Below are 25,965 nucleotides of genomic sequence, written 5' to 3'. Positions count from 1 at the left end.
TACGAGCGCCTGAGTCCACATAGTGCGAAACCTCCCTTTTTTTCTAGGCTCTGGGTGATCTAGAAGATTTAGATCCTAAACCTCACGAGACATCTTTCTTCTCATACAACGTCTTTCCGCTTATTTAATCTTTGCAGTACGGTAGCCCCAGTTGGTTTCTTTGAAGCTGTTAGACAGGCAATCTATTGGGCAACCCAGCTGCGGGGTCCTCGCGGCCTTCTCAGCTGCCTCCGCCGGGGTCCAGAGTGGACCTGGCGCCGAATCAGTGGCTGGCCCAGGTGTCGGGGTGAGTGTGGGGGGGCGGGGAGACTGCGGACAGGGAACAGCTCGAAAACTGGGGAGCAGGCTGAATAGCTGGGGCTGCGGACTCTAGTCTGAGCTGCGGGAGAGTCTCCGATGCTGACCGCGCCTCTCTCTAGGCCTTCCGGACTTTCTTGCCGGCAGGACCGGAAGGGAGAGGTGCACCTGCAGCCTGGCCTTCTCGGGTCCCAGGCCCAAGAGGTTCAGATTTATTGGGGTCCCTCTCCGTGCTTTGGCGCGGGAAAAAAGATCTTGTCACCTACGGTGAGCTGGAGTTCCAACAATTTGGACGTCAGCTCCAGGCTTCGGATTTGGAAGACAAAACCCCTGACTAACCTGAACAGATGTCCTGTTAGAGGGTGGCCCCTGAATGAGCTTGGGGTAGGAAATACCGTGAGGAGGATGTTGCAGTTCTTCAGGAAAGGTGACAGGAATCTAAACGGAGTATGGAAAAGTCATGAGCTCTGTGGCCGGTTGGATTTGTTGGATTTGGATTGTGCCCGAAGTTGAAGTTTATAGCCTATATGATTGAGAAGGTGGTGCCATTAAAATTAGGAGACCTTACATGAGGAGGAGGAATTTTGTGGAACTTGGGATATATCCAGTTTGAAACTGTGGCTTAGGTGTGGATGGTAGAAAGATTAAAAAGGGGGTCAGGGGGGAAGGCCGGGAAGTAAGCCGAAAAGAAACTTTTCAAGGTGAGAACCAAATCAGGTGATATTTCACGTAATAAGGTAAGAAGTATTTGTTTTGGTTTGGTTTGGGGAAAGTTATCAATGACATGAAAAGCTGCAAGGGCCAAAGGAGCAAGTTGAAGTCTGAGGCTAGGAAGCTGCATTTGAGAATTAGGAAGTCGTTAGGCCATTAGGCTTTAATACAGTTAGTAACTGGTAGGAGAAACTGCAAGTGTAAACTAACTAATTCTTCATCATTTGGAGCAGGAAGCAAAAGATTATTGAGGATGTCAAGTCCCTAAGAGGATTGGGGTTTGTTTTAAAGAATGCAAGGCACATTGTGTTTTGGGGCAGAAAGCGAGTAACCAATGTGTAAGAGTAAAGATTCAAGAAAGTGGAGATAAGACATAAGAAGAGAGAGAATGGAGTCGGGTCAAAATTACAAATGGAAGGATTAGTTTGGGAGAGAAAGGAGGACACTTTAAAATGAGACCATAGGAAAAGCTGGGGAATGAGGTGAATGAGGAATTACCTGAAATTTACATATCTTTGGTAGGAAAGCTCTCTTTGCAGTAAGGTTAGTTTTTCCTAGTAAATCTTAGGATTTTTACAATATTTCTAAACATTCGCCATAATATGCTATTGGAGTTCCCTGCAGAATAGATATTTTTTAAGCAGCCCAATAATATCTCAATGCATGAGTGGCAAATGGCTTTTATAGAGAAGAGGAATTCTCTCTCCCTCTACAAATGATCTCACCGGTTACACAGAGAAATTAGAAGCAATCATCTTCCTACAGCCAAATGCACAAACCTTCTTCCCTTTCGTTTAAAGAGGAAAAGTGTCCAGGGGTACCTGGGTGGCTCAGTCAGTTAAGTGGCTGCCTTCAGCCCGAGTCATCATCCCAGGGTCCTGGCATAGAACCCCCCCACCCCCATTTCTTCCTCTCCCCACTCTTCTCCCTCCCCCCTGCTTGTGCTCTCTCACACTCCCGCCCTCTCAAATAAATAAAATCTAAAAAATAAAAAGGAAGAAAAGTGTCCCTTACTAAGGAAGGCATATCCTTCCATTTAGTCTCCCAGTACCATCCTTGCTTACCCTGTCAGTATCTTTTTTTTTTTTTTCAATTATTTCCTACATTGTCCACCTTTCCCCTTCTACTCACACCTTTCCTTCAGCAATTAGAAATATTCTTCCTTAACTGCGTGAAATACTCCCATTTATTTTCATGTCTTTTCATGCTCTTCACAGCTAGACTTCTTGAATGTATCATCTACTCTCCTTATCTCTGATTTTCCCACTTTTTGTTATTTATTTCTTAGCGCATTTCAGCCTGTGTTGTTCCTACATTCCACTGAACTATCACTAAAAGTACCTTTGCTAAGATCACCAATATCCTCTATGTGTTAAATCATAAATTCTCAATAGGGACAAAAATTGCTTTGTGAGGTGCAAAAATGAAAAAATCATAATCTTCATATATAAAACAGTATATATATATTGCATAAGGAGATATACAGATATATATTATGTAATATTTAAAATTTTATGGGGGAGGATGTGATTGAAGGGGAGTCTGAAAAAGCCCTCAGCAGGTAATTTAAAAAACAAAACAAAACAAAAAACAGACATTTTCGGTTCTTTTTTTTTTCTTTTTTTGTTCAATTCTTCTTGTCGCTTGACCTCTTTGTGCCATTTAAAATGTTTAGTATTCCATTCTTCTGGAAACAAATTAACACACGTTGGTTACTAAAAATCGTTACCCCCCACCCTTTTTTATTGCTCTTCGGCCACATGTTCTCAGCTTTTTTTTAAGGCCTACCTCCTTAACCCACTTGCTATTTGGGTGTTGGAGTTCTTTCCATAGCTGTCTTCTTAGTATGTACATTCTCTCTTTGTAGTTTTTTTTCTCGTAGCTATAATTCCCATTAATAAAAAGTCATGTTTATTCCTAAGTGTGTCTCCAACTCAGCTTCTCTTTGTAGCACTAGACCTACATATCTAATAGTCTTTTGAATATATCCATTTGGGTCAAATATATCCAGAATTGGGTCAATATACAGGACCAGGGCTAAGTGCCTCATTTTTCCTCTCATCTTCACCCCCCCAAATCCACCTAATCTGCTCAAGCCTAAACAGTTCTCTTATCTTTTTATTTTATTCATCCCTACTGTCAATACTGTAGTCCAGGCCATTACCATAATTTATCTCTGAACTGGTGTCCTGTTATTCAATTTCCACAGTATAATTTCTCTTAAAACTGTAAATCGGATTTCATGACTTCCCTGCTTAAAACCATGAAAAACTGCACTGAGAATTAAGTCAACCAATCTCCGCTTATCTCCTTCCCAGGCTCATCTCGCCACTTCCCTTCACCTCCTAAAATTGCTAAATTTATACTGGATTTCTTTACTTGTGTTCTCTGTCACCTCAAAGATTTGTAGAATTTTGAAGGACGCTGTATTTCCCCTGTCATAATAGGAATTGCTTCTTACTGTATTAAGTTGTTTGCCTTCTTTGGTGAACTTTAAACTGAGTTCAGAGACTTTGTTCACCTTCCTATCCCCATTACTTACCATATATAAAACATAAAACTACTTGTTGAATGAATAAATGGTCAAAATACTGTCTGAGAATCAGAGAAGCTAGATTCTTCCCTGGTCTCATTCTCTTACCTTGCCCATAGGCCCTTCCTTCTATGCCTCTGTTCTGTTTTATGTAAAAGGAATACGTTTTCTTTTTGAGACATTATTCCAAGGACATTTTGACTAGCAGTCTTCCTCGACTTATGCTGAGGTTATGTCCTGAAAATACTGTAAGTCAAAGATGCATTTAATATACCTAGACCTTCTGAGCCTCATAGCTTAGCCTAGCCTACCTTAAATTGTGCTCAGGACACTTAACATTAGCCCACAGTTCAGCAAAATTACATAACACAAAGTTTATTTTATAGTTAAGTGTTGAATATCTTGTGTAATTTGTTGAAAACTGAAGTGAAGAACAGAATGGTTGCAAGTGTATTTGTTGTTTTACTCTGGTGATCAGGTGGCTCACTGGGAGTTTTGTCTGGCTGCCTCTGCCCAGCATCTCAAGAGAGTATTATGTCATTCTCCCAGAAAAATCAAAATTCGAAATTGAATGTGTGGATTCTAATGGATGCATCTCACTTTTGCACAATTATAAAGTAGAAAAGTCTTAAGTCAAATTGTAAGTCAGGGACCATTTGTACTATAATTGCATTGTTTATGAATCATCAGGTTGACCGTTCAACATCAGGTAGGGAGGATTTATGAAATATTTAAGATGCAAAGTTCCGATGGAACTTTCTCACATGGCTTTAACATAAGCTGGTAGCATTCTGTTTTCTGACTCAGAAGTCACTAAAAACAAAAAGATGGTTGTGGTTGCAGTGAGTGTGCAGCTTTCCCGGAAAGTTTATTAGACTGATGAAAGGAGTAACTGCAGCTATTAAAAGGATAAGCAACTAAAGAAACAGGCTAATTTACACTGCCACATGTGACATTTATTTGATTGTTATATGCATTAGGCTCTTGATCATAAAGGAATAGAAGGAACAAGCTCTCTTTTCTCACAATAGAAGGGTAAGGTGGGTTTTAAAGCTAAGCACTGTTGAGAGCTACAAGTGTTATGCTTTCATCTGAGCCCTAAGGAAGCAAATCCAGATGGCGGGTTTAACTTGCTGTATTCTTCAGAGATTAGAACTATTGCCAACAAAAACAACTTTGGTGCAAACTTCCTGGAAAGAATTTTTCACCAGTTTAAGAGGATGAATAGGAACCTGGCCTCCAAAATAAAGGAACTGTGAAGTCACTTGCTACAAGAACTTGCTGCAAGACCAAGCAGCTCTTCTATAGAGGGAATACTGTGGCAGCAAAGTTCCACAGATCCATGCGAACTATACCTTCTATCGGATGAATGGTTTAAGAAGATAACTTAAGTCAGCTCTTTTAAATATAATGTCTGCTCTAAATAATTTATTAGAACACATTTTGGCTTCTAACTACATTAAGAAGCCCATCCTTCAGCTCTTCTTAAATTATAAACTCAAAGAGCATATTTGTTGCTCAGTCCTGTATAGTAACCACCAGCTACATGTAGTTACATACATTTAAATTAGTGAAAATGAAAACTTCAGCACATCCATTGCATTAGCCATGTGTCAAGTGTTCAGTGACCACCTATGACTAGTGGATACTATATTGGACAGAGAAGATACAAGACATATCCATCATTGCAGGAAATTCTGTTGCACAGTGCAGCATTAGAATATGTTCCTAATAATTATGTATGTACTTATAATTAGTCTCCAGGAGCCCAAGATTCACCCAGACCTGGGTTTGAACCCTAGCTCTTATACTTATTGTGTGATCTGATTTAACATTTCTAAGACTTCATGATCTTATCTGTAAAACGGGGGTAAGCGCAATATTTATAACATTGAGTCGTGAAGATTCAGTAAGATAATGTAGGGAAGTGCCTAGCATAGTGCCTGGCCCACAGTAAGTACTCAGTACCTTTTAGATATTATTAATTTATTTATTCTTAATGAATAAAAAACTTGGAATAGAGCTAAAAATTTAATTTTGTAAAGAATACCATATTCCATAGCTGGCTCACTTGAAGTGCTCAAATCTGAGTCTCTGAGTAGGTTACAGTGTTCTCCTTTCAGCTATACTTCATATTTTAGATGAAGATTTTATTTTAAGAAAATGTGTCATAATGTAAATTTAGTTGCAGATCTTATCATTGGATATTCCTGTTTCTTTTTTTTTTAAGTGTATCAACAGAGGTTATAGTTAAAGTCAGTAGCTTCTATACACGTCTGTATTCTAGTGACACTACTTAACACTCAAATAGAAATATGAGGCTGACACAAAGCAAACCTGTTAAAGCATCTGACTAGATAAAGAAGAAAAATTTAACAAGTTTCAATATTAATCTAGAAAAATTTAGTAGGTCCAAAGCCTAAGGGTTTATTGCTGCCAACTCACAGTGATTGCTTGGCTCAATAGAGATGGCTTTGAACAAAGAAACATTGTTTGTTTCTAATGAACAAGAACGTAAAAATGTTAACAGCATTCATAGTTATTAATACAGTAATTACTAAAACACATCTTAGTAATTAGTAATTTATGTAAAAACTTCTGAACATGTGCCAAACAGGAAGGGGAAATCATCACCAGATAGTCCTTAAATGTCAGCTGCTTTCATAAAATAAATGACTTGCTCTCAAAAGAACTGGTCAGGTTGGTGTCATTATTTTCTGAACTGAATGAATCCATTCTGTAAAGTCTTCCTTTCCTTTTTGGGATTTATCTTCATCAGAGAAGCTGTATGTATTCATTTTAAATGTTTTACAGTTGGACTATATTTACACAATACAAAATTTTCAATTACTGGACCACTAGGCTAAACACCTGGTAAGTAATGTTATCTACATAAAAGAAGGGAACACCTTAAGGTAATTAAATAGTTTTCTACTGTCCCCCATTTGCAAGGATAATAAAGTTTTTATTTGAAATATAGTTAACACTCAGAAAATTACATGTCAGAATGTAAAACCCAATGAATTATCACAAAATGAATACAACTTGTAACTCTCATCTTGATCAAGAAATAAAACATTACAAGCACCTTAGGAAATATTCCCCATGCCCCTCTTAGTCACTGTCCGCACTCTCCATAAAAGATAGGATTTGATTTCTCAAACCATAGATTAGTTTTGTCTGTTCTAGAATGTCATATAAATAGAATCATACTGTATGTATCATTTTGTATTTGGTTTTGTTTGTTCAATATTGCGTTTGTAAGTTTCATCCATATTTGCTTCATGTAGCAGTAGCTTGTTTTCATTGCTGTATAATAATTCATTTTCATAGTACACTATAGTTTATTTTCTATTGTACTATTAAAAAATATCTGAGTTCCAGGTTTTCGCTATAACAGTATATTTTTATACATGTTTTTGGTGCACAATTGTACACATTTATGTTTAATCCACCTGGAAGTAGATTCATGTGTCACAGTTATTAAGAATATTTTTAAGTGAAATATAATTCACATGCTATGGAACTCATCATTTTAAAGCATACCGTTTAGTAGTTTTTAGTATATTCACAAAGTTGAACAATCATTATCTCTAATTCCAGATGTTTATCACCTTAAAACGAAATGGAAAACCCATAACCACTAACTCCGCATTCTTCCCTCCCACCCAACCCCTGGCAACTACTAACCTAATTTCTGTCTCTGTAGATTTGCTTATTCTGGACATTTTATAAAATGAAATCATACAATGTATGACTTTTTGTGTCTGGCTTCTTTTACCAAGCATAATGTTTTCATGGTTTATTCCTTTTTATGGCTGAATAATCTTCCATTGTTAGAAAATTATTTACCCATTCATCAGTTGATAGACATTTGAGTTGTCTCCACTTTTTGACTATTCTGAGTAATGCTGCTAGGAAAGTTTATATACAAGTTTTTGTATGGACATGCATTTCCAGTTCTCTTAGTTTTATACCTAGTAGTAGAATTGCTGAGTAATTTGGTAACTCTTACCTTTAACTTTTTGAAGAACTCACTGTTTTTCACAGTGTCTGTACCATTTTACATTTCTGTCAACAAAGTACGAGGGTTCTAGCTTCTCCACATTATTGTCAATACTTGTTATTGTCTGCATCTTAATTATATCTAGCCTATTGGATATGAAATGTTACCCCCATTGAGATTTTTATTTACATTTGAAAAGATGTTGAGCACCTTTCCTTGTGCTTATTGATCATTTGTGTGTATATCCTCTTTGGTTTTGTTTTGAAATTCTTTGCCCATTTTTTGTATTGTGTTGTCCTTTTATTAAGTGTTCTCTTTATATTCTGGATTATAGTCCCTTATAAAATATGTGTTTGCAGTTATTCTCTCATTCTGTGGGAGTCTTTTTATTTTCTTGATAATGCCCTTCAGAATACAGAAGTTTTAAATTCTGATACAAGTCCAGGTTATCTGTTTCTTCTTTTGTTGCTTGTGTTTTTGGTGTCATCTTAAAGAATTATCTAATCCAAAGTCATAAGGACTTAATAGATACCTTTTTTCTAAAAGTTTTTAATAGTTTCAGTTCCTATGTTTAGGTCTTGATACATCTTGAGTTAATTTTTGCATATGACATAAGTAGAGGTCCACATTCGTTCTTTTTGCATGTGGGAATCTAGTTGTCCCAGCACCATTTGCTGAAAGACTATTCTCTCTCCCACTGAATGGTCTCGGTAATTTTATCAAAAATCAATGGCCATATATGTATAAAGGTTAATTTCAGAATTCTCCATTCTATTGCATTGATCTGTATGACTGTTCTGCCAGTATGTCATAGTACATTTGTAGTAGCAGGTTTTGAAATCTGGAAGTATGAGTCCTCCAGATTTTTTTTCAAGATTGTTGTGGCTATCCTTGGTCTCTTTCATTTCCATATGAATTTTAGGACCATCCTGTTAGTTTCCACCAAAAAAAAAAAAAAAAAAAAAAAAGGCAGCTGGCATTATAGTAGGGATTACATTGACTCTTAAGCCAATTTGGAGGGTATTGCTATCTTAACGATATTAAGTTTTCTAATCCATGAATGTGAAATGTCTTCCCATGTTTTAGATATTTTTAATTTCTAATTTCTTGCAGTGATGTTCTGTACTACTCGATGTATACTAATAATGCTCTGTACTGTTCTATATTAATGATGCTCTAATACTATTCAATGTACTTGCTCTTGTGTTAAATTTAGTCCTAAGTATTTTGATCTTCTTGATGCTCTTGTAATTGGACTTGTTTTCTCAATTTCATTTTCATATTATTTATTGCTAATGTGTAGAAATACCATTGGTTTTTAGAAGTATTAATTTGTATCCTGCAACCTTGCTGAATCTGTTTATTAGCTGTGATTTTGTGCATGTGAGCGTGTGTGTGTGTGTGTGTGTGTGTGTGTGCGCCTTAGAACTTTACATAGACGAGATTTTAACATCTGCAAATTGAGGTAGTTTTATTTCTCCCTTTCCATTTTGGAAGCCTTTTGTCTCATTTTCTTGCCTGATTGCCCTGGCTAGAATCTCTAGTACTATACTGAATTAAAATGATGAGCGTGAACACCATTGTTTATTCTTGATATTAAGGGGAAAGCTTTTAATCTGTAGTCATTAAATATGATGTTAGTTATGGGATTTTCACAGATGCTCTGTTCTCTTGAGATTAGGATATTTCTTTTTCTAGTTTGTTTTTCTTATAAACAGGTGCTAGACTTTATCAAATGATTTTCCTGCATGTTTTGAAATCATTATTTTTTTGTCTTTTGTGTAGATTGTATGTTATATTGATTGATTTTCATATGTTGAACCAATCTTCCATTCTTGGAATAAATCCCATTGGTGTATAATCTTTATATGGTGCTGGATTCAGTTTGTTAGTATTTTGTCAAGGATTTTTATAGCTATTCTTAAGTGATAGTGGTCTGTAGTTTCTTCTGATGCCTTTCTCTGGTTTTGTGTCAGAATAATACAAGGATACTTTTTGATGTACACTAAATTTAAACTTTTTTTCCCCCCAGAAAATGATCCACAGTCTATTTCTCATAAACTGTTCCGGTGACATATTTCTGGAGAAGCACTGGAAGAGTGTTGTGAGCCAGTCTGTCTGTGATTATTTCTTTGAAGCTCAAGAGAAAGCTGCTGATGTTGAAAATGTACCACCTGTCATTTCAACACCTCATCACTACCTCATCAGTATATACAGGGACAAACTCTTCTTTGTGTCTGTCATACAGACTGAAGTGCCCCCTCTCTTTGTAATTGAGTTCCTACATCGAGTTGCTGACACTTTTCAGGTTGGTTATTCATCAACTCTTTTGAACTTAAATTACTCAAGTTAGTTGGGGGTGGGACACCTAATCATATTCTTTAATTATCCAGCTTTTGATGTGTCTTTTGTCTCTCTCTTCTTTTCAACTAAGTATAAATTCATGAACACTTTTTTTGTAGGGTACACAGCAGTGCACATGGCTACTCCATTAACTGTTTCAGTAGAACCCAGTAATCTCATGGTCATGGAAACCATATTTATATGTATTACAGATTATGTCATCAGGAAACTGTAAAGCCCTCTACATACAGTTCCTTGAATGGTCCCAGGATTTTTATTGGTTATGTAATCTTCTAATATTTACATTTTATTATCTTGCTAAGTGTACCAAATAATTGAAAACATACCTGTGTCTTGGGGGGTATCTAATCAGGGCAAATTAAGTTTATAGTTCACATCCTAGTTTAATGTTTCAAAGTCCTCTCTGGATTAATATGTAATAGGAATTCAGTTCAGTCTAAAAATATTGAGAAAATATTGAGGACTAGAACTAGAGAGTTTTTTTTCACTCTGACATATTTTCAACATCTTAATCAATGAATTATGCCTCTGTAAGTTTATTCTTCTGAAAAGAGTGTTTAGAAAGCCTTTCTTCATGTGTTCCATTGTGCAATATTATGTACATTTTGTTAAGGACTACTTTGGTGAGTGTTCGGAAGCTGCAATTAAGGATAATGTGGTCATTGTATATGAGCTCTTGGAAGAAATGTTAGACAATGGATTTCCACTGGCTACTGAGTCTAATATTTTGAAAGAACTGATTAAACCACCAACAATTCTCCGTTCTGTCGTCAACTCTATTACAGGTAAGGTGAAAACATGCTGCATTCGGAACTGAGCAATTAAAACTTTATAAACAACTCCTTGTTGCTTATGATCTTGCAGATACTAAGGTAGTCCAATTTGGTCAGAGTTAAAGTTAGTGGTATTGTTAAAATGAATGTGTATTTCTTTTCATGAGGAAACTAGATCTTAAATGGTAAAGAAAACTTGATTATTACTCTTTTATTAAAGACCACAAAAACATTATTATTATTACTATTACTTAACACTAAATAATATGACTGAATAAATTTTCCCAGCTAATCCTAAGGAAGCCAATATAGTGAAGCTATAAAAGGGAAGCCTACATGTGAGGCTACTTAGAACATCTAATCTATTTATAGACTGCCATTTTACTATTTAAATTAGTATTAGTTTATGTAATGTGATAAAGATATTAATTAACACTATACTCAGTAATCATTATAGTATATAAGTGTATCAAATCAACATGTTGTACACCTTAAACTTAACACCATGTTATATATCAGTGGTCTCTCAATACAAGCTGGGAGAAAAATAAAAATTAATAAATAGCATTATAAAACTGGCTACCCAGTATAAAACTGTTGCTACCCCCAAATTACTAGGAAATAGAAAATTTAAGACTCTCTACCACAGAGGACGTATTGTCTCCTCCAAGTCTTTCTTTTATACATGTAGAAGATTTATTAAGCCAAAAAGAGATAGGAAATTAATCTATTTGTGAGATTTCATGCATTGTGGGCCTTGTACTTGTGTTACAAATTTCTAATCTTTGTTTGCTTTTTGAGTATAGCTAGAAATTAGGTACGTCCAGATGACAGTATTTTTTGAGAGTATTGAAGTCTTCTAGAGAAAGATTACTGTCAGATGTTACATGCCACACCAGCTACACTTTCTGCCCCTCTCCAAGTGTATTGACCTAAAAAATAGGGCAAGAGAGGCCTCTGAAAAAGCGTTATTCATCTTCTCTATAAGGCTGAGCATTTCTCTATAAGGGAGAAATTCAAGGAAAGATGAGATGGAGTGTATGTGCCTAAAAGTTACACTCTGGATGGGAGATTGGGGGGAAAAAATTAAAGTATGTAAATAATATAAGATTATAAAAGGCAATTCCATACTTTATGAACATTATAGTGCCACTGGAAAGTACACATAATATAGTACTAAGTGAAAAAAAAAATTTACCAAAAACTCTACAAAACTATAAAAATTTCTCTTAATTACACATAAACTTTCATACAGACAAAAAAATTCTAAGATGTTTTCAATAATGACCATCTCCAGCTAAGGAACTATGTACGGTCTTTTTTTTTTTTTTTGCTTTATACTTTCTAATTTCTAAAATAAACATGTATTTCATAGTTACTAAAATATAGAATGAAAATATATAGGTTATTAAGGCAGTGCATTATGGAATTAAAGAGAATGGTTCAGTAAATGAATTGTGGTGCTTGGCCCAAGTGCAGGGCCCTAGAGAATCAGCAGAATTTAGGGAGAGCGGGAGGAATAAAAGCATTTTGTAGATGGAACTATATGAGAAAAAACACATACAAAATGAAAAACGTTGAATTGTATGAATTCATTTAGCAGGAACAGAGCTTTTTTTTTTTTTTTAAGACTTTATTTATTTATTTGACAGAGAGAAATCACAAGTAGGCAGAGAGGCAGGCAGAGAGAGAGGAGGAAGCAGGCTCCCTGCTGAGCAGAAAGCCCGATGTGGGGCTTGAACCCAGGACCTGGGATCATGACCTGAGCCGAAGGCAGCGGCTTAACCCACTGAGCCATCCAGGCGCCCCCAGAGCTGTTTTTTTAGCTGAGTAATGAGATCTGAAACTTAAGAGTTAAGTTGAGGAAGTTCTTGAATAGTAGGCTAAATATTTAGTTTTTATCATAAAGCCAGTGTGGAAACATTGTAAGTTTGAACAGGAAGGTGAAAGCAGTGCTTTTAGAAAATTCTGAGAAGCTAAAGGTTTGGAGAAACAAACACCATCATAATTAGACTGTAAAGTTATATATACAGTATGATTGCAACTCTATTTTAAGATGTAGTTGGAAAAAAAGCAAACTTGTCAAAATAGAAAAAAATAAGTGCAACTTATTTATGAGGGAAATGTTTAAAGAAATATACCAAAATGTTAATGGTAGTTGTATTTTGGTAATAGGAAGCTAGATTCTTTTTAGCCTTTTCTGAACTTTCCATGTGTTATTACTAAGCATGTACTACTTTTGAGTTGGAAATGTAAATTAACCAAAATGTTAAATATGTCACAGCTCAAGGTTATGTTTTGGACAACCAGACTTATTTTCAGACGTATGTCAATTTACCAGTAAATTAGCCAGATATTAAACATTAGCCATATTGCAGCCATATGGGTGTGCTGACCTTAAAATGGGAAAAGGCCAGAGTGTGTTCTTCATCCAGTTACTCCGCTGAGGCCTGCGTGGAAGCATATCATGTAGAATTTAAGCTGAATACCAAAGGGCCTACTTAGCACTCTGTATTCTCAGTGGAGACATTTGATCGGTGGGTTTTAAAACAACTAGCCTCTTTTCTTCATTAGTGGCAGCAGGACAAGATTTGTTGTTGAGCCACTGGAATTAGGTTAGGTTACTGTTAACTCAGGAAGCGAAAGATAAGTATATGAATTTAACCTGGTTTGGCACATAGAGGACCATGTGGCCTATTTCTCTCTTCTAGAAATTTGATCATATTGGTTTGGCTATATCTCCAACAGTTCTGGCAACTATCCACAACTTCAATGAAGAAAAACCCAGACATTAAAGAAACAGCTATAATATTTTTTTTTCCCTGTTAATTGTTTTTCTTTTTTCATTTTTAAAGTAAACTATACACCCAATGTGGGGCTAAAACTCATGATCCACAGGTCAAGGGTCGCACACTCTACTAACTGAGCCAGCCAGGCATCCCTGTTAATAGCTTTCCGGATCACCATTTTATGCATTACCTTTGCTTTCTCTTTTTCCGGCTTTCTAGGCAGTAGTAATGTTGGGGACACACTCCCCACTGGGCAGCTGTCCAACATCCCATGGCGCCGGGCAGGGGTAAAGTACACAAACAATGAAGCCTATTTTGATGTCGTTGAAGAAATAGATGCAATTATAGATAAATCAGGTAATTGCGTGCATGTGGTCTTATTTGGGAAAACAGTTGAGCTGACATACACTGAATAGAAAATTGAAATCCCTTGGTAGTATGGTTTCAGCAGAAAGGCATTCATTTCCTAATGGCTTAAAAATCTGTTTATTTTGCCCAGAGGTTACATATAATTTTCATAACCACTAGCTGAGATCTGCCAAACCTTTGTAAATCAGATCTCATGCTGCCTCACTTTAAACTAGCTATTACCCTGTATGCCTCTCCCTCTCCCCATTTTTTTAGCATTTATTGTTTATCTGCCATGCACCATACTTTCGCTACCACTGTATATGCAGTACTTGTAATAAAGACCCCAGACAAAACAGCAGTACTGTATTAGAACCATAAAATTTTATTAAAAACATCTAGTCCAACCCTCACATTTTATACCTAAGGAAACTGAGGCTCAGAAGGGTTTAGTAATCTGCTTAAGGTCACATAGCTAGTTGGTGTATGAAAATGAGCTATCGTCAATTAATAGCCAGTATCTTTTCTTCAGTGGGTACCCTTTTCATTATAAAATTCCATCATACAGAGTAATAGCTGTACTATTATGGAATAATGGCTCCTATTTCTTAAAAGTTAACAGCTTAGTCCATTTCAATGAGAAATTTTCCTTATTTTTAAATTCCATCAAAAAATATTTCAACTTCAAACACTTTTTTTTTTCCTAAGAGGGAAAGAATTGGAGAGGGCCAGAGGCAGAGGGAGAGAGAGAGAATCTTAAGCAGGCTCTACACCCAGGATGGAGCCCAAGGTAGGGCTTGATCTCATCACCCTGAGATCATGACCTGAGCTGAAACCAAGAGTCAAAGACTTAACTGACTGAGCCACCCAGGCACCCCCAAAATATTTTAATTTCATATCCAGCAGTCTTACAAGGTTCACTCCACAAAGATAGAGGCAGTTTTGACACTCCTTAGAATTACCACAGTCCTACCAGAGTTAGATGTGGGCCGTGGTACTTAGTGAAGAAGCTGTCATAACCAATGTAATGGATCCCCAGTCCACTAACTTGTTAGTAGATGTGTAAGTTTCGTTATGTCTGACACCCAGAAGGTGTCTCCATTACTTCAGATACAGTGATTTCTCTAGTAAAGACTCAGAGTCCAGTGACGTTACCACTTTCTTTCTTTCTTCAGGATCTACAGTCTTTGCAGAAATTCAGGGGGTCATTGATGCTTGCATTAAGCTATCTGGAATGCCTGACCTTTCTCTTTCTTTCATGGTAAGTTTTGTTCTCCTGTCGCGTAGCTCTTTGCATGCCTACTATATATGAAGTACTAAATGAAATGATAAATACTGAGAGATGTTTGTATCTTAGATTATAAGGATTATCTCAGAAATATTCTAAGATTGATTTATTGAGAGAGAGAGATAAAGAGCACACACTTGAGCGTGAGCAGAGGGAAGGGTAGAGGGAGAAAAAGAGAGTCTCAAGCAGACTCCATGCTGAGCCAAGAGCCTGACGTGGGGCTTGATCTCACAATCCTGAGATCATGACGTGATCCAAAATCAAGAATCAACCACTCAACTGACTGAGCCACCCAGGCACCACCTATCTCAGAAATATTCTTAGCCAGCTTCCCAAGACAGTGGCTTAGGTAATGAGCATGGCCTTATAGAAGGCTGAGGAGAGGTCTCCTGGGTGTGTTAGAAGAGGCTTAAATAGCTGGCTGGCTTTCACAAATCTGTAGTCTCACTTATTGAATTATTATTTGCTTTGCTGGTGTGAAAGGTCATTGATCTTTTGCATTATTTTAGACTCAGCATGATACACTACTAAGAAAAAAGAACGGAGTTCTGATGCTAACTTGTCCTGTCCCACATATAAAATATCTGTGGGGCTCCTGGGTGGCTCAGTCATTTAGGCAGCCAGCTCTTGATTCTGGCTCAGTTCATGATCTCAGGGTCCTGGGATCGAGCTTCACATCAGGCTACATGCTTTGTGGGGAGTGCGCTTAAGGATTTTCTCTCTCCCTCTCCCTCTGCCCCTTCCCCCTCACACATGCATTCTCTCTTTCTGTCTCTCAAATAAATCTTAAAAAAATAGATATATTTGAAAGCCTTATGAAACCATTAACTTTATGTTACTGTGGTCATAGTAACAACCTCTTAACATCACTGTTTTATCCTTAGGGAGTATTTAATTTCTCAAATATCTAAGTAGAGTTGCCATATTCCATGCATTCTGTGAATATTGCCATCTTGTTTTCCTGGCAGAACCCACGGCTTCTAGATGATGTCAGCTTCCACCCCTGCATCCGGTTTAAGCGCTGGGAATCTGAAAGAGTTTTGTCCTTCATTCCTCCAGATGGAAATTTTCGGCTCATATCATATCGTGTCAGCTCACAAAAGTATGTTGATGCATCAGCTAGAAATCTGCTATCATGTATCTGTGTGATGGGTGACCTTACCTTTTTCATTCTGACAGCTGGATACTTGAATTCATCACTGCCCCCTTTAGCCATGGCTCACCAGGAAACCTAGGAAGAACTGGTGAAAATATGTATCTAAAATAATCAGTATACCTTAAATATGAGAATATAAAGTAGTAGTAAAAGAGACTAGTAAAACATATACCTGAGAACAAGCAAGCATTTTTGACTTTGCATTAGCTATGCAAAACCTGGAACCCGTGTGGTCTGTAGACTTCAGAGCCGACAGAAGGAGCTCCAGCTCTCTAGGCTATCTCCCAACTAACTGGCTTCAGGTCACCCTTTTGTGTACTAAGGTTTAAATGAATTGGCATTATGGGTTGTAAATGGTTTGTCCCTTGAAAATATCAGAAGGTATTTGGGTAATATCAGATGGGACTCAAAAGCAGAGGAATTATTTCTTGGCTCTAGCCACATAGGGACTATTTTATTTAGGATAATTTAAAATTATCTTTTCTGTGGGATCTTAATTTCTTCAAACGAGGGCTATTTGCCCTAGTTGTTTATACTATCTTTTTTTTTTTTTTTAAGATTTTTATTTATTTGGGGCGCCTGGGTGGCTCAGTGGGTTAAAACCGCTGCCTTCGGCTCAGGTCATGATCCCAGGGTCCTGGGATCGAGCCCCGCATCGGGCTCTCTGCTCAGCAGGGAGCCTGCTTCCCTTCCTCTCTCTCTCTGCCTGCCTCTCTGCCTACTTGTGATCTCTGTCTGTCAAATAAAATAAATAAAATCTTTAAAAAAAAAATTTTTTATTTATTTGACAGAGACACAGCAAGAGAGGGAACACAAGCAGGGGGAGTGTGAGAGGGAGAAGCAGGCTTCCCACTGAGCAGGGAGCCTAATGCAGGGCTCGATCCTAGGACCCTTGGATCATGACCTGAGCCGAAGGCAGACGCTTAACAACTGAGCCACCCAGGCACCCCTGTTTATATTGTCTTGATTCCTATCTTAATGTGCATACTTATTGCTCAGAAATTGTGTGATTCCTCGTGTGGTGGTACTCATACCCTCTGGTAAGTACCAGTGAATGCTGAGTCTCCAGTTCTAGGGGGTATATGGCCCTATAGTGGAGTCAGAGTTAGAGTAGGATACGCTGACTGAGGTTTCCAGTTCCCTCAAGAGCTGTCTAACACCATTAATTATGTTTGTGGTCGTGTCTGTCTTTCTCTTTTCAGTCTAGTGGCAATACCGGTGTATGTGAAACATAGCATCAGCTTTAAGGAGAATAGTTCTTGCGGTAGATTTGATATTACGATTGGACCAAAGCAGAATATGGGGAAAACTGTTGAAGGAATCACGGTAACAGTTCACATGCCAAAAGTTGTGCTGAATATGAACCTGACGCCAACACAAGGCAGCTATACATTTGATCCAGTTACCAAGGTACAGCTCCCTCTAATCAAGAGTGAGCAAATGTTTCTGCAGTCTTTATTTTATGATGGCAGGGAGGGCGGAAGGAAGGGTTTAAAGTTCCTAACAAGACCTGGAGAGCATACTGTGCTGTGCTCTCACCCCTGGCTGTGGAGGGAATCCCGCGTCTGCTGCTGAGATGAACCGAAAAGTAAGACTCGTTCTGTTATCCTTCAGAGTGTGCCTTTCCTCATCCACTGGTAATCTAGTAATCTTTCCTCATCCACTGGTAATCGCTGAGGAAGATGTAAAAACCTTTTTAGAAAGAGAAAAACAGTATCTGGATATAAGAAGTTAGTATTGTAGTCTCTTAATTGTTAAATTTTCTGTAGTAATTGATCATTACGAACTTTCTTTTTAATTTAAAAGAACTGTTCATACTCTTCCATAAGGGATGCTGGCTAGGAAAGCCTCTTCTCACCATATAAAATAAATGTGCCTCTAGCAACGGGTTTCCAGAGAAATTGTAAAAGATGGTTTCCTCTCAGCTTTCTGCTTGGGTAAAAAGTATGATTGTTTTCAACCGCAGAGACGTGGAACTGCCTGCTAAGTGAAAAGGCGTATTTTTAAAAATCATTGAATGTTAAAGATCGTCTAATCCTGTCCTAAGGATTTGAAGAATCTCCCCAGAGATTACCCAGGGCTGAGAAATGAAGGCAGAGCTCCAGACCCCTGGCCCGTCACCTTGGCTTCAACTGTAATAGTTGCACTTTCTTGATTCGTACTGAGCTTCCGCACTAAAGATTTTACTTGACCAAAGAAAGCTAAAAAGTTTAAAAAACACCAATTTAGGTTCCATTTTCTCATGTTACAGCAGAGTAAACTGAGGCCCAGAGACTTACAGTGAAGGTGGTATAGTAGAAAGAACATTTGAAATCAGATCAGGTTCGAATCCCAACCTTGCCTCTAAACTAGCTGTGTGACCTTGAGCAAGTCATTTGACTTCTTTGTAAGAAGACGACAAAAGCTACATCACAGGCCTCTTCGAGATAACGTATGAATAGTGCTAAGCGCAGTCCTATATCCAGAAGTAAGTAGATGCTCTACAAATGTTGGTTCTCTGCCCTTGCCATTCGGAGTCACAGAACTGATTTGTGGTAAAATCCCATGAAGATCCCAGGTCTCTTGTTTCCAAGACACTGTACTTCATTCTGTACAGAAGTTTATGGTGCCTTTGAACATTTGTGCTTAGTAAATGGTTCAGATTGTATTTGTTTTTTATGTCTTTTTAAGGTACTAACATGGGATGTGGGAAAAATTACTCCTCAGAAGCTCCCAAGTCTTAAAGGACTGGTAAATTTACAGTCTGGAGCACCCAAGCCAGAAGAGAATCCAAGTCTCAACATACAGTTCAAGATCCAGCAGCTTGCTATTTCTGGTAAGGACAACTTTTGACTTGTGTTTAAGAGTGAACTGAGTTCTGCTGAGGTCAGCTCTCAGGAGCTTCAAAGGGTAGGAGCGTTCCCTCGCGTTCCCTCTTTAGGAAGAACAACAGCTTGTTTGCCTGCCACCCTGGGCTGTGGGGCCATCCCCTCAGGTACGATGATTTTGCAGAGCTCCTTATTTCACACTGCTTTCTTCCACCAGACCCTCCTCATCCAAGCACAAAGGAAGGAGTCATTCATACTCACAGGAAGGACTATCCTTCAGAGACATTCCTGGCCCGCATGGGAATCTAAACTAAAAACATGCCCCTACAGAGCTGTAACACATGAATAGTAGAAGGGAGATTGCTTCCAAATGGTAGAAGGGACACTGGGTTAATGTCAGATTTACCGGGTAGTGTTCATTGCTAAACAAGTAATCGTTGGTTGCTGTGGCCAGGAAAATAATTTGTTCCTTTCCTTACCTGTTCTTTTTGACACAGGCTTAAAAGTAAACCGCTTGGACATGTATGGGGAGAAATATAAGCCATTTAAAGGAGTCAAATATGTCACGAAAGCTGGAAAGTTCCAAGTGAGAACATGAGAAGAGGCCAAAATTCCTCAAGATCTGTTTGTTTTCCTAGTGTCATTATAGTTTATTACTGTTAGGTACCAAGTGGGTGGGAATCCATATTCTAGTCGAAGCATTCCTGTTGAGCTACACACAGCTAATGAAGTTGCTTAGTAATCAGTGTGGGGTTCTGAAGAGGTTTAGGCTAAGGAAACTTTGAATGACTTAGCTTATTTTTTTATCTTTTCAGTTAGGAAGATTCTGGAGGTGATTGCCTCCGTGGCGGGGGTGGGGGGGTGGCCTCAGCTGGAGGCTCCACATTGTAACAACAGTAAAGGCAGAAAGCTGCGGTGATAACCTCTCTCCTAGAACAACTGAACTGATCTCAGTCAGCAGGAGCAGTCCCCATCTGTAATATGATGTATGACCAGTGCAGCCCAGCGTCACACCTGATCTTAGCCGTCCCAAATCAGCATCTGTCCCAACAGAGGAAGTTCCCCCCACCCCAAGAAGTTTACAAAAAACTGCCTCTTCAAGTGTTTGCCTTATTCAGCTTTTCACTTGTGCCATTAAGCAAGCACTGTAGCAAAAGCCACTTCCACTGGCCCAGGCAGGGAGCCCCATGGCTCCAAGCTCCATTCTCACTGTACTTGGTCTTGTATTTTTTATAAATGAGATTTTTACGTAAAACTCAGATTTTGATTTACAGGGACCTTGCTGCAGGAAGTACCATCTCCGTTTTGTGCCACTAGTTCAGCTGTTAGATAGTATAGTCAATATCATTTGTATCAAAGGGGCGAATGCTTTATTAAGGCAATAAAAGGAAACACTACTTCTGCTTTTAGGAAGTTATTGCAAGCACAAGCATTTGAAATTTGAAGCAAATTAAAGCATCAAAGCAAAACCGAAGTGAACTTTGCCACCTTTATGTTTTATAAAGCTTATCTACACCACTTAAACCATTGTTAGCCTAAAGGCCTCAAGCCCTCGTTTAGCAAAAGCAAGAAAATGGGCCTGCTTCACTGTCTTCACTTTTTTTTTACTCTTTTATCTTTTTTATTGTTGTTCTTAAGGTCTTGAATTTACCTGCGTCCCTTGTCTTAAGGGGGAGCTCTCTTTTCATAGTCTGTGCTTCCCAAGGCTACAGTGGCCAATAGGTTCCTTCCTGAAACTTGTCATCCTTGTTATTTGAACGTCTCCACTGTACTGACTTGGAAGTATATGATATTGAGGCAGTAACAAGATCCTCGGTAACACTGACAAAACCATCACCTTGGTTGGGAAGTCAGTCTAGGGTTGTATCCTTTCACTAAACTTCACTGGCTTTGAAGTCCTTGCCCAGTCATTTTGCCTCATTAGACACAAAGAATGGAGAAAGGCTGAGAGATACAAGTGCTTGTTCTTCATGGTTCCCACTTGTTCTTGCTTATGCTGTTTTCTTCTTATGACTGACTCCATTCTCTCCTTTCGTCTTGGCTTGTAACTCCCTTTTCCATGTAATGCTAAGAATGGCCCTTAAATTCATCCCATTCTGCTGTCAAGGGCTAGTGGTCGCTGCTGCTACAGAGAGCCCACCAGACAGCAGCCTTCTCACCTTTGCCCGCCTAGGGTACCCAGCCCGCCTTTCGTCTAATAGGAAATGGCACTTTTTGCAAATTTGAAATTTCTTGGGTAACCAAATCAGCTTGGCAGCTAAAATCAAGATGTTGCCAAATATCTATTTCCTTTGCCTAAGGCTAATTACCCAGTCTGATTGCTTTAATTTTTAATGTCTTTTAATGTCCTATCTCAAAAGAACAATCAGTACATTTGCTTTTCTTTCCACAGAATCCCTAATCTCAACCATGTATATCTGGACTGTCCAATTTTCTTTCTGTGCTACCTTCTCTTGTATATAAAAAAGCAGATTATATGCCAAGAGCCCGTTGTCTCTAGCAATTTCTGCTATATCTTCCAAGTAGGCTGTTTCCTTTTACAATTATTGTATTTATTAATTTGAATCCAGCAAATCCTTTCTCTAATCTGGCTATACTATCAATAAAAAGGTGAAAGCAACAAGTTGATTTTTTAGCTTGACTGTTGATTGAGCGTTCTCAGATGGGCACGCGTCAGCGTCACAGCAGGCTAACCGTGACCGGATTCTGTTCTGTATCATCACATAAGGTGTAATGGTTGCTGCAAAGCACTTGCAAGTGCTCCTCTCTTCACCTCAGTGTGTCAACAGCCACAGATACTTTCTCTGAGCATCACCCTCTGGCCAGAGACTGAGCAGCAAGTGATCAAAGTTACTCTCCCTATCACCACCACCACCTACTAATAACAAAGATCCATGAATACTTAGTAGTAGCAGAATATTTTTCAGACACAGAATCCAGCTAATCTCAGAATGGCCCCTTTTTATAAATTCTTAAAGGAGATCTCCTAAGAGCAAATGAAGATGCTCATTTTCTGCATAAGGAAGTTACCATCATTCAGAGAGAATTCATGTGATGGGTTCATCCCTAAAGTACAGTAGAACAACCCTTGGAAGATGCTGGTCTTCACTGTTCTTAGAGTCCTCTGATTTCAGAAAACAACTAAAAAATTTAATGCAGCAGGAAGGTGGCACCCATGAACATATGGTGAGTAACAAAAATGAGACCAGAATTTGTTTCCAGATACTGCCGAGCTCATTCTGTAGCCTTGGACATTTTTCTTGAACTCAGCAGTCTGGAATCTTGCCTCCCTGGTCAGCAACGCTTCTAAATCAGGATAAATGTAGTCCGCAGCTCTCTCTCTTTAATGATCCCCTTTCAGATCCAGAAAATCAGGCAAAAACAGTGATGTGTCCCTTCTAATCCCAAGTACCTGCTCCTACTTTTGGTCTGTGCTTCCTCAAGCAAGAGGAATATGTCCCCAAAGCTAGCTCGGCCTTCTAGTCCTAGTGGATCTCTGACAGCCCTATCGTTCTACCTTGGGCCTTGAAATATAAAAGCGACAGACCCGTGGTATTCTTGTACATGTAACAGCTGCGGCCCTGTCGGGGTGACGGTCCCCATGACTAGCTGGGGGTGTTTAAGATGACGACAGACTACTTCAGCCAGAGAATGGTCCACATCTGGTGTTTTCCTCCTCTTGTTCACGCCTGTCACCTCCTCCTGGTGTAGAATCCCCAAAGCCGGGCTTCAGCGCACAGACCCTTGTTAGGTGAATACACTGCTGCTATACAGTACTGCATGCTGTTCAGCCGGTTAAACACATGGATTAAATAAACCTCTTTGGTTTCGAGATCCTGAGGATTAGTTTCATTGGCTATTTTTCAAAACAAAGGAGAAAGCGGATCTAAATGTTTCTGCTAAAATAATATACCCATCATTTAGAGCATTATTTATACAAATGCACTTTATTGTTTTAAACAGAAAAGAAGAGGCAAAAAATAATTGCATATAACAAATCCTAGCTTATAAATTGTAGTTTTTTTGTGATGATGTCTCTAATCAGTCTTCAGGGATTTTTTTTTTTTTTTTTTTTTAATTTGTTTCACTGTGTCTTGAGCACTGACATTAGAGAAAAGCACATCGGCATAAAGTGTAAACCAGTGTCTCAAAACACTGGAAGAACCTGGAGAGCAGACATGATTTTTCTTATTTCCTCTAAGTAATCTTTCATAAAATAAAAGGTGATCTTTGGCATAGATTCATACTTTAAAGGCATTAATATTGCATTTATATCAGGTAAGCAACTATACAAATATGCTGAGGGCCTTGAAAATAATATTCATCAGTTAAAAGAAAATAGAGGAAGCCTGAGTGTACAGTACCAACTGAAGACAAGTTTTACACAGTAGATGTTGGGATTTAACACACATTGGAAGTGAGAAGAAAGGACATTCAGGCAAGTTCTTACTCCTTTACTCATCCAGTTCTGGCTTTGGGAAGAAGTAGGATTTCATGTGCTGGGCAATGCTTAGACAGCAGTGATAATGCAGAAAAGGAAAAACTCTCTCTCACTTTGCTAATAGGAAACTTAGGGTAATAATTAAATATTATATCCATTACTCATGAGCATTTGTACTTGGGAGGGAGGAAGGGATAACAGGGACTTGGTTAAGGGAGGTAGGAATATACTGAGCACTATTTCCCACTGATTCATCCCCAACGGTGCCAAAGTTCCAGACTGCAAGTACCAATCTCCCTTAGGTAGGAAGTGCCCTTCAGACAGGATTGCCTTTCTATTAAACATTCCTGGGGGGCAAGCACCAATTCTTAGGTGAATTTCCAAAGGATAAAAAGGATCTTTCAAAATTACAATGAACAAACACATATCTTTAAAATCTTGTTTAGGAAGGGTATGAGGGAAGAATACAAAAGCCAGGATTGGGGACATGATTTGGTTAAAAACTAAATGCAGCATTACAGCTCAGAAAGAACAGTAAGAGCTAAGAATGAATGATAAGGCCTCAGCACAGATCTCTGCAGGCAGTGACAAAGCATGAGGCGCCTGAGAGTGGCCATGCCGGGAAGAAGGGCAGGGCCTCGCCCGGCTACTCTGCCCCCCCGGCGGCAGAGAGCACCAGGACACACAGTGTGTGGGATGGCTACCTTCACAGGCCAAGGCGGATTATAGGATAGGAAGCTTCCCTAGCACAGACGTTGCTCAGGGGCAAGGTAAAGACAGAATTGTGTGATTCTGTGATTTCCTCCTGAGAGTGAAATTTGGTTTTGCACTGTGGGAAGTGAGAAGGATTAACCTGGGGAAGGGCAAGAGGTGAATCCAGGCCCCATGCGCTGGGGCTCCCCAGAGGCCATCTTCCCTTGTAGCAGCAAAGCTCACTTCTGAAAAGGACCCAGATAGCACAGCCAGGGTCAGGAGCAACACGGAAAGCCAAAACAAATTTTGGAGGCACAGTGATTTCCTTCTTAACTAACTTGCCTGGGCCTGGGTCTTGGGACCCTGGTGGGGAGGAATGGAGGGGAGGGGGAAGAGAAAAGGAAGCAGAAGAGGAACTGTCCCCCAGGGAACGAGGGCAGAGCAGGGTGTTCAGTCTTGGCTTCTGAGCTTATGTGAAGTCCATGGGCTAGAAACCCAGCCTTCCTATTGGGATAGAGTGTGCACGAGTATAACTGTGTTGGAGAATACAGGCTTTATACGGAGAAACATTTCAAAGTGTCCATGACAAGAGTATAAATGGTTTCTAAAGTGAAGAGGCCCCATTCCTTTCTGTTATGTCAGGCCAGGATATGGCCAATAACCCCCTAGCAATTCACGGCATCTTCTGGGACTCAGATCATTTCATTCTAGTTAGTAGGGGTTTCTGTGCCAACCACGTTTGACCAGCTGCCTACTGGTACCAGGGAGTCTTTCTAACCCAGCGTAGTGTAAATCCAGCATCTGTTCGAATTTTGATTGAAGCAGCTTCTGCTTCTCGAACGGTCTCCTTCACAGACTGCATAAGGTTCTGGGCATTGTGAACCAGCATCTCTGTGGCCTAGCAAGGAAAGAGAAACTCTCCATTACTTGTCATCCCAGAGGCGGCCCTTCCTTCAAAACCAGCCCAAGCTAGGCGTGGGCTGCAGGTCCCCCTGCCTGCGGCCGGGATCCCTGTACTTGTCGCATCACTGGGAGGTTAGGGGGAGCACGAAAAAGAACCCCAAAAAACCCACCCCTGATTACGTACTATACCCTCAACTGGCCTCTAGCATGTACTCTTGCCTGCTCTTCAAACAAGATTCTGCCTCGGGCTCTCGCTGTTTCCTCTACCCGGAATGCTCTTCCCTCATGGCTCAGCCCTCACCTCCTTCAGATCTTAGCTCAGAAGTCACTTTGGTAAGGCACCCCCTGCCCACCTGACTTTAAATCACAAACACCTTCCCAAGTGACAGCATTGCTCATCCTCCAAGTCTTCATTTTTCTCCATAGAACCCATCCTTACTAACTACTACGCTTTATGTAAATTTTACCTAGTCTGTTTTATCTGTTTTACCTGATTTTATTTAAAATTTAAGTTCCACAAGGGCAGTGATTTTTGTGAGTTTTGTTCACTGCCGCGCCCCGTGTTAGGCCAGTGCCTGGCACAAAAGAGGTATTTCATAAATATATAATTTTAACAATGAATGAAGAAATAACCAAATGAACAAACCAATCATTTGTAAATCCATGAAAATCTAAGTAAATAAATCTCCTAAGCACACAAGCTTAGAGGGCTAGGATCATACTAGGACTCCAGCACAGAAAGTCAGAGAACGTATTGATTTTTAATTCTTAACTCTTTTTGAGCCAACAAAAACCAAACAAAACAAAAAAACTATTTTTGAGCCACAGACCCTTTGAGGATTTTGTGAAGTCTCTA

At 39.0% G+C, this 25,965-nt stretch overlaps 2 protein-coding genes across 6 annotated transcripts in view; one reads left to right on the top strand and one right to left on the bottom strand.

The window, feature by feature from the left end:
• Positions 1-152: 152 nt before the first annotated feature.
• AP3M1 (adaptor related protein complex 3 subunit mu 1) lies at positions 153-21,700 on the top strand. 2 transcript variants are annotated; one of them, XM_047703486.1, is made up of 9 exons: positions 153-286; positions 9,580-9,855; positions 10,525-10,696; positions 13,693-13,830; positions 14,997-15,082; positions 16,078-16,211; positions 17,468-17,675; positions 18,936-19,080; positions 19,570-21,700. In XM_047703486.1, the coding sequence occupies exons 2-9, from the start codon at positions 9,583-9,585 to the stop codon at positions 19,668-19,670; spliced, it is 1,257 nt and encodes a 418-aa protein (XP_047559442.1). In that variant the 5' UTR covers positions 153-286; positions 9,580-9,582; the 3' UTR covers positions 19,671-21,700. The 2 variants fall into 2 exon arrangements, with proteins under 2 accessions (XP_047559442.1, XP_047559443.1); XM_047703487.1 differs by lacking the exon at positions 153-286 and adding an exon at positions 1,011-1,034.
• VCL (vinculin) overlaps positions 20,670-25,965 on the bottom strand; it is a 118,575-nt gene continuing 113,279 nt past the window's right edge. For all 4 annotated transcript variants that reach the window (XM_047703482.1, XM_047703484.1, XM_047703483.1 and 1 more), the window contains one exon: positions 20,670-25,104. In XM_047703482.1, the coding sequence (XP_047559438.1) occupies positions 24,958-25,104 (147 nt within the window). In that variant the 3' untranslated portion in view covers positions 20,670-24,957. The remainder of the gene's footprint in view (positions 25,105-25,965) is intronic.

The sequence above is a fragment of the Lutra lutra genome, chromosome 14 (genome assembly GCF_902655055.1).
Source record: "Lutra lutra chromosome 14, mLutLut1.2, whole genome shotgun sequence".
NCBI lineage: Eukaryota > Metazoa > Chordata > Mammalia > Carnivora > Mustelidae > Lutra > Lutra lutra.
The sequence above is the reverse complement of the archived record's forward strand: the minus strand, read 5'-3'. Positions and strand labels throughout refer to the sequence as shown.

What these genes read in the sequence shown, in the direction of transcription:
- AP3M1 (XM_047703486.1), top strand. Translation starts at nt 9,583, where the DNA reads ATGATCCACAGTCTATTTCTCATAAACTGTTCCGGTGACATATTTCTG. An exon ending in TGCAATTATAGATAAATCAG is followed by an intron (nt 13,831 to 14,996) that starts GTAATTGCGTGC and finishes TTCTTTCTTCAG; the next exon opens with GATCTACAGTCTTTGCAGAA. An exon ending in CATTTGATCCAGTTACCAAG is followed by an intron (nt 17,676 to 18,935) that starts GTACAGCTCCCT and finishes TGTCTTTTTAAG; the next exon opens with GTACTAACATGGGATGTGGG.